Here is a 9,128-nt window from a genome sequence, read left to right on the forward strand (position 1 = left end):
TCAGGACACAGCAGCGCGGCCCCAAGGCTATACATGGAGATGAGACCCGCGGGCAGCGCTCTTCCGTCAGGAGCCAGTTGTTCTCTGTTCACGCAAAGGCAGCCCCAGTCCAGTCGTCACCGGGAAGGAAAGTTTAACGGGCCGGCTGGCCCGGGGCCTGCGGGCGTCCTGGTGGGCCTCCGCCTCGGGGCAGCGTCGCTGGCGGAGGAACGCCGGGTCCCGCCCGGGGGAGGGCAGCTGTCAGCGCCGCCCGCCCCGCGACGCCGCCAGAGCGGGAGGGGAGCGAGCGGAGCGGAGCGGGGGCGGCTGCCGCGGCGCGGGGCATCGCTGCTGTCGCGGCAGCGGCGCGCCCTCCGGCCGAGCGCCATGGCCCAGCGGCAGCCGGCCACCCCTGCGGCCCCCGAGGCGGCAGAGCCCGGGGCCGGGGCCGCCGGGCGGGAGCTGACGGCGGGGAGCGGCCCCGTGCAGATACGAGTGGCCGTCCAGGCGGCCGCGGAAGACGAGGAGGAGGAGGAGGAGGGCGGCGGCGCGCCGTGCCCAGCGGCGCGGGGCGGTGGCAGCTGCAGCGAGGAGGACTCGGGGCGGTGCGGGCGCTCCAGGTGAGCCCGCAGGGGCGCGGGGCTGTCTGCGGCGGTAGCGGGGAACGGGCCCCGGCCGACGCCGGCCTCTCCCTACGGTCCTGGCTGCGCGCGGAGCGGAGCCGCCGCCGCCGCCACCCACGTAACGGTGCGGCCGCGGCTGATGCAACGCCGGCGGGCAGGGGTGGGACGCGGGGGAAACCCTCCGACAAGGACACCCGGCAGCCGCCGGGCAGGGAGCTGCCCGGGGCGGCGATGACTCCGCCCGCGCTGCGCGTCTTCCCCTCGAGGGACGCACCGGTGGCGGGAGCCGGCTGCTCGCGGCTGCCCAGCAGCCCCGCCGGAGGTGCGGAGCGGGCGTCGCTTCCCACAGCGAGAAGCGCCGGGCTGTGATGCCCCCGACATTTGCATTTCACCGCCTTTTGCAGGGAGGGCTTTGGGGTGGTTCTTGTGGTTTCTTGTGGTTTCCTTTTTTCCTTTGTTTTTTATTACGTAGAACCGCAGAGATTCTCTTAAAGTAGAATTAAGACACGGAAAAGCACACCTAGTCTATCTCTGGCTTTAGAAACAAGTTTACCAGACGTGAAATTAAGACCAATTTAAATGCAGAAGAACCTACCACTTTATAATAATCTCCTCTGCGCTTCACTGTTTGATAGCATCAGTAGTGTTGTCTGTGTTCAGTGATAAGTTGTAGGAATTATTACTGATGCCAAAGTTGCTTCAATGTATACCAGAGTCTTGCTTGTAAAAGGAACATCCCAGATTTTCTGCCAGAAAATTGCAGAGACAAAGGTCACCAATTGGTGCTAAAGATATATATATATATATATATATATAAATACATATATAAAGTGCCTATCACCGTATAGTTTTGTGCAAAAGCTGCAGATGCAGTAATGAATTCAATTGCATAAAGATTGAGGAACAGTAGTGTGAACTTCAGTGCTCGGTTAGAAGATTGGTTGTTTCTAATCTGTTCTCTAACTTCATATCCTAGCAGACTCTGAACTGCAGTGCATTGTTATAAATTACAGCGGGGCAGTTGTGGAGGGGCAGTTCTCTGCAGCTGCCAAACTTGTCAGATACGCAGTACAGAGGCAGGAAGCAAGCATAGCTAGACACAAGCAAAAGGTTCAAATTTAGTCTGCTTGGTCTTTCCACAATCGTGTGTGATGGCTGTATTTTTATAAATCAAATATTACAGCAGTCTATAATGTTAAATTCCAATTATTGATTTCTAAAATTCAGATTTGTTTTTTACATTTTATTTCTTTAACAGTGTTACTTGTGTAAGAGCTTCCAGCCCTGGCCTTGGCTAGAGAAAAAGGTGGTTATTTTTTCAAGCTTTGTAACACTTGGTAGCTAAATCTTATTTAATCCTCTGCAGTAGATGCTATCTTCAGAAATGTTTGCTGGCAGTGCTGATGTATATCCAGTTCTTGTGGAGGTTGTCTTTTTGTAAATGGCCTCCTCCTGATCCAGGAAAGGCCCGAGGTATTGCCATGGAGAGAACTATAAAGGCTCTGCCTCAGAAGTAGGTGAGTGGACTTCACACATACTTTTGCCATTTACAAGTAACCTTAGCTAAGGATTTACTTTTGGGAATCCAACACCTGATAGAAAATTATTTACTCAAACATTTGGAAAAATTGTCAGTGATGGTTTAAAACTGCTGGGAATGAGCCATTTCACTCTCCAGCTAAGTAACAGACAATTTAGATATTTTTTTTCTCAATTTCTAGGTTTTACAGCCTAGGAAATTAAAACCTTTCCTCGTCAAGATACTACGGTTCCTTGGGAGTTTTCTGAGTATTTATGACCATCAGTCCTCAGCTATTTAGCTGCCAGGTGCTTTAGAAAGACCTTCATGCTGTTTATAGCAAACCCATGGTTCTCTTATGCATAAAGTAAAGCTGCTCTTGCTCAACTTACATTTATTTTGGATGCAGACGGATACAGGAAGAATCTGAGCTTGAAAGGTGAATGTTTTTACAATGTTGTCAGTATAAAAAAGTACAAGTTTCACAATGGAAATTGGAATTTAGTGTTTGCTGCAGCTCCATGTCCTATTAGTAGGCACCTAGTATTGTATCCACTAGTCTTTGTTAACAGACTTGCACTGCCTTTGGGTGATTGTGCTGTCAGAACATCACCTTGATGCTGTACATTGTATTGGCACATAGAGCTCACTAATACAGTACCTTATTCTTTTTAAGACTCAGCAAAAGGATGTCAAAAGGCTAGACTTTATCCAGAGAGTTTAACACATGTGTGTGGGTTTTTATATGTAAAACTCAAAATGTGTTCTTTGTGCCGATACGCGTTTAGTTTCTTGTGTGACGAACAGCCAGATGAGTCACTGTGGTACAAGGTTGTCTTTCAGTCTGTCCTGTTTTGACAAGCATATCCATCACAGAGCTCTGAATAAAGAAATAAGTAAATTAAAGTTGTGAATAAATACTAGGCTTTCTTTTGGTCAGTGTTGACTGACACTGATGTAGCAACTGCCTTTGTAGTAGAGTTGCTACCCTAGAAGTATTACCAGTTGATTATTAGTATGGAGCTAGTTACAAATCTCTGCATTTGCTGTAGGTGGAATTTCCATACACCAGGTAGTGAGGGGTGCTTTCAGAGCCCTAAGTATTTAGTAAAAGCTGAACCATCCACCAAATACAAACAGTGGCATACAGTTCAGACTGTGACCAACATTTAATTTAGAGAGATGAAGTGAGACCTATTTCACTCTGATTCAGTATCCTAGAACTGTAAGGATGGTACTAATCTTTGCAAGGATGCAGTTTGGTTTTACTTTTCCCCAAAGGTGATGTTGAACTTTCAAATCTTTGCATCCAAACCTTTCAAAACCTGCAAGTGTCTTTACTAATCAATATTATAAAACACTACAAGCTGCATCCTGGATTGAAGGTAGGCTTTTCGTAGCAGAGTGTGGATATGTAAAAATGTTGAAATATTCTAAGTTTCTTGTGCCAACACTAGTTCTGAATCGGTAGTAGGCAAAATTGGCTACTACAATTGTTAGTAGACAAAACTGCCACAAAGGCAAAGTGATTCAGTAGCCTGCAACCTCCCTGCCAGATTGCCCTCAGAAGACTTAGTGCAATGCCTGCTCCCTTGCTAAGGGACTTCGCAAGCTCTGCAAAAGCCATTTAAGACAAATTTGGGAAAACATGTGGTTCCTTCTATTTTTCTTGCTAAAATACATGGGGCATCAAATTTAGAGGTGTTGTATAGGGTCCAGGGACTTTAATGGATTACTTTCTAATTAATGTTTTTAGCAGAAACTTTCACGATGGTACCACAGCCAAAGTAGACTGCCAGCAGCTTAACAAAAATGGCTCTGGTGTAAGGCAGACCTGGGCATTATGGTTTTTATAGCAACATCTAGGGCTGTAGTTTGTGGAATAACTGTTTGGCTCAGTGCTAGATAATAATTACATGGTTGGTTGTATTTCAGCAACAAACATGTTGCTGTAACCCTGTGGCAAGAAGTTTATCTCAAATCCATGGTTGCAGTATCTTTTTTTGGGAGACGATGCTCAGCAGTGCTCCGTTTTGCACAGATACACAGACAACATGATGGGAGGGGCAGAGAAAAGGAGTCTGGCTTCTTAGCAACCTGCATCTGAGTGCATACACAGCTGTTCCTGAGGTATGTGAACAGTTGCTGTGCCAAAGTCCTTGCTCTGAAACATACATACAGTTTAAGCCCCTTGGTAAACTGCTAGTTAAGTTATTCTGTCATGTTGGAAATGAGCTGTAAAATGCACAATAGTCTTGTCAGTCTTTCTTACTCCCTGGATACTAGCTCCTGTATTCATGTAGTGATGAAGCTTGAAAAATCATGATTGCCTCAAGTCGGAATATTCATTCACTGGTACATGACACTACTCATGGAGCACATAAACACTAAGCCTATGTTTAACAGCTTCATACTGAGAAGGGAAACACTGTCACTGGAGGAACTTTGTGTACCACCAAGTGACTGTGCACCTGCATGTCGTGTTCTGGTGTAGAATTTGAGTTGCAGAGTAGTGTGTATGTCTCATTGTTTTACACTGAGATCAGTTTTTGGAATGAGCTCAGGAACTTGACTGCTTATGATGACTGGAAAGCTGCATCCTCTTAGCTGGCTTCCTGCCTCAGCTGGGTAGGGAGATACCTGTTCAGTGCCTACAGATCAAGTAAGTTGGAATCAGCATCATGGTTACATCTTCTCACTTTGAAAAACTATTTGAATCCAGTAGTGTAAGATGAAGACCTGTTTATAAAATGATTTAACTGTTTTCCAGTGGTGGGGAAAATGATGATGACTCTGACCAGAACTGGAAACCACCTGAAAATGACCTGATTCAGAAGTTAATAGCACAGATTGAATATTACTTCTCAGACGAAAACCTTGAGAAAGATGCTTTTCTTCTAAAGCATGTGAGAAGAAATAAGATGGGCTATGTCAGTGTTAAGCTCCTAACTTCTTTTAAGAAGGTAAGATAACTTTTTAAGACTTGGAGTGCCTTGTGTAAGCCTGATGAATCGAAAGATGTTAGGAGAGATTAGATGAAAATAACTTATTTTATAGGGGCGGTTTTACAGTCTGGCTCTTTATTTACCTCTCTCAGGGGTTGACTCAGTTCTGATGTGATGGTGTCATCCAGAACTTCTGTTGCTGAATTTGATCATGATTGGTTAAGCAAATCATAGGCTTTTAAGCAGCTACGCTTTTAAGTTATCATTCTGTAAGAGAGTAGGGCATAGTAAATGGGACAGTGGATAAAATTAATTTCTAGATCAGCTACTCATGAGCAGCTGAGTAATCCTGGCAAAGTTACTTTCTTGTCTCTGAGAAGGGATGGTGAATCTGACCTTTGTAAATGTATGGAGATTCAAAAATTAGAGTAGCAGAAAGTATCTGATAACCAAAGTCACGTGAAGGTGAGGTGGGATTTTTTGGTTTTCTGTTTGGTTTTGGGGTTTTTTTTACATTGGTAACTCCTTTATTAATGTGTATGCAACTGTCTTCTACAATTACATGAGAAACACTTTGTCAAGATTCTGAATGACAGTTTTACAGAGCTCTTCAGTCTACAACTTAAGGCACTCCCACGTTTTTCACATCATCTTGAATGGATTATACTGATTAAAAAACAGTTTAAAAAAACCTCCTTGGAAATGGAGCCATTTGGTGTGGTCGTGGTTTTTTTTTTTTTTTAAACTGAGAATTTTGAGGTAGGAAAAAATAATTTTGGGTTTTTTTTTTTTTTTGAAAATCTAACAAAATAAACCCCATGGAACATACATTTGGTCATGGTTCAGACCTAGATATGGAATGACTGAACATCACTTGAGCAGGCTTTAAGCTAAAGTAATGATCTTCAGTTTGAGACTTAGTGTCGGTTCCTATTTTGGGTAGGTTCACCAGGACATGAGCTTTACAGGAGCTCCCTGATGCCCATAATAGCAGGAAAACTGTTTACTTTTCCATTCGAGTCTGGTACATGAAACTTAAGTCCAGGTTTCTGTTTGCAGACCAGAGCCTACATCTGCCTTACACTGTCTGTAATGAGTTTGAGTGGGTTTGATCAGTTGTGCTGCCCAATCTATGTTTATTTTCAAGGTGAAGCACCTTACCCGTGATTGGAGGACCACAGCCTATGCACTGAAGTACTCGGATACTCTTGAGCTCAATGATGACAACAAAAAGGTTAGAAGAAATACTCCAGTTCCACTGTTTCCAAGTGAAAACCTCCCTACCAGGATGTTACTGGTGTATGATATCCACATGATTCCTGAGCTGCAGGCTCTTAACAAGCAACAAGAAAATGGATGCATGCAAGAAAGGGTAATGGAGCATCTCCTCAAAGCCTTTGTAACTTTTGGTGTCATTTCATCAGTTCGCATTCTCAAGCCTGGTAGGGATCTACCACCTGATATCAGGAGGGTCAGCAATCGGTACGCCCAGCTGGGAACACAGGAGTGTGCCATTATAGAATTTGAAGAAGTCGATGCTGCCATACGTGCTCACGACTCCATGTGTGCTGAGAAGAAAGAGACCGGCATGAAAGTTGTCCTGATAGGCATGAAACCTCCAAAGAAAAAAGCTCCCAAAGACAAGAACCACGATGAGGAGACCAGCAAGAGTCATAAGAAGGCTAGGTCCCTTAATAAGAGAGTTGAGGAACTTCAGTTTGTTGGTGATGAATCTTCAGCAAATAGCTCTTCTGACCCAGAGAGCAATCCCACATCACCATTATCAGGACGCAGAAGTACTGCAACAAATACTGCGAGTAACTTGAGCCCCGTCATTCACCCGAACAACCATCTGAGTCCTAACGTGTCACCCAGATCAAGTCCTTGGAACAGTCCATCTTCACTAAGAAAAGTACCCAAAAAGTCTCCCCTGGCTGAAGAGGGTAAGCTCAACACAAGCACCAGCCCTGAGATTCCGAGGAAGTGCTCGGATTACTCCTCGGACAGCAGCATCACTCCTTCTGGTAGCCCCTGGGTACAGAGGAGGAAAGCTCAAAGTGCAGCACAAGAGAGGAGTCCCAGCAGCAGCCCCATGTTAGCTCGGAAAATACAAAATGCAGACGGGCTGCCTGTGGGGGTGCTGCGGTTGCCCAGAGGTCCTGATGGCACCAAAGGCTTCCACAACGGGTGTGAAAGAAGGAAAGCTATGAAGAATTAAAAAAATAGATCTTTAAAGGAAATCTCACAAGTAAGTCAACTGCTTTTGTTCAAGCCTGGTGAAAAGTTGTTACTTAGAGGGACTAAGTAAATATTTAAGATGTTAAAAGATTTTGTATTCATATAGAGACTTTATCATTTGTATATATGTATATTCACTTCCCAGAATCCCAGAATAGTTGAGGTTGGAAGGCATCTCTGGAGATATACAGTCCACCTCCCTTGCTCAAGCAGGGTCCACTACAGCAGGTCTCTTAATGTTTTGAGTATCTGCAAGGTGGAAACTCCCCACCCCATCTGGGCAGCGTGTTCCCATCGTTAGCCACCCAGGCAGTAAGAAGTGTTTCCTCACATCCAGGCAGAATGCCTGTTTCAGTTCATGCTCCTTTCCCTGTTACTGGGTATTGCTGAGAAGAGCATAGCTCCATCTTTACTCCTTCCCATGAGATGTTTAAAAACAGTGATGAGATCTGTCCCCACTCCCCCCACCCTGAGCCTCTTCTCCACTCTAAACAGCCCCAGGTCACCAGGTCTCTCATAGGAGAGGTGCTGCAGTCTCTTAATCACCTTATGTACTTACCTAATGCAGTGCCCTTATCTGTATTATTATTTTTTAATGTATCAGTTGAAAACAGGCATATAAATCATTCATGGCACTATATTATTTGCAGAGCTATGATCCTGAAGAGCAGTGTGTAAATACTTAGTTTAGTGGCTGCATTATGAAAAGCTGTGGTATGTTACCAGCCTAATGGAGGTTTTGAAGACACTCTGTGCTTGTCTGAAAAGGAATTCTGAGAATCGTACACTGCAGTGAGCAGTTGCTCTCTGCTTGCCTATATCTCCAAAGACAATATTGTTTAGTAGGACCAAAGGGTGTATTTTCATGTCATGTGAAAGACTCTGAGCATTGAAGACAGTTCTGTAAGGGTTATTTCATGTAATCACATGGAAATAAACACAAATATTAACTTGGTTGGTCTAGATCTGTTTTTTTCTAGATCAAAAATAAGCTGAGCTGCACTTGAATAGTTACTTAAACCTTGTCATGTACCATATGAAATTGAGGAAAGCGTTACTTGGAATTTCCACTGTATTTGGGGGTGTGGGGTGTTGATAGGAAGAAAAAAGTTCTCTTCCTCATTACTGATGGTTACTTCAGTGATGCTTCACTCTGACTGTATGACACAGTGGGTTTTGTACAATATTATAAACTAAACAATGGTTCTCTCACTATTTATTCTGAATTGAACAAGGAGGCTCAACAAGAAGCACTTCAAATTATAATCCTACCTGAAGCTAAAGAAGGAACTTGTGCAGTTCTACTTACACTCCTGAAAAAGCCATAGTCAGAAGGTAGGGGTTCAACTTCCACTGTACAGCTTGGGAACTCTGCAAACAAAGCTCTAAGTAGATGATGATTCATCATCCTTTCCAACTCCCATTTCCACTCTAAGCATAACACTTCAGTGGTGTGAGTAACTGCAGGAATGCACAGGTAGAGAATCCAGAGAACTCCTCAGGTTCTGTGTGTCAGTCTTGATCCGCCCAAATTTACTCCACCCAGATGGAATCCAATCACCTCCTGACCAGGGGAGACACTGTAAGTACTGTAGTCAGACACAAAGTGGTGCCCTTCTTTTAAATCAGCAGTGCATCTGCAAGCATCTGAGTGGCAGGGTACGTACTCAGTCTGGAGAAGAGCGATTCCCTAACTCCAGTTCCCTGTAACAGCACTGTTTCCCTACATAGCCAGAACACTGCTTTTTCTTTAAGCATCAGGAAAGGGTTTTTTTTAACTTGTAAAACTGTAAAATATGTGTTGTCATGTACCAAGCTGTGCAG

The 9,128-nt window shown here is 44.5% G+C and overlaps 1 protein-coding gene across 1 annotated transcript; it reads left to right on the forward strand.

The window, feature by feature from the left end:
• Positions 1–366: 366 nt before the first annotated feature.
• On the forward strand, positions 367–7,284 carry LARP6 (La ribonucleoprotein 6, translational regulator; the record flags this gene model as incomplete). Its single annotated transcript, XM_084268376.1, has 3 exons — positions 367–599; positions 4,892–5,084; positions 6,214–7,284. 3 exons carry the CDS (start codon positions 367–369, stop codon positions 7,282–7,284), a joined length of 1,497 nt encoding a protein of 498 aa, XP_084124502.1.
• Positions 7,285–9,128: the final 1,844 nt, after the last annotated feature.

The sequence above is a fragment of the Gallinula chloropus genome (genome assembly GCF_964237585.1).
Source record: "Gallinula chloropus genome assembly, chromosome: 9".
Lineage (NCBI taxonomy): Eukaryota > Metazoa > Chordata > Aves > Gruiformes > Rallidae > Gallinula > Gallinula chloropus.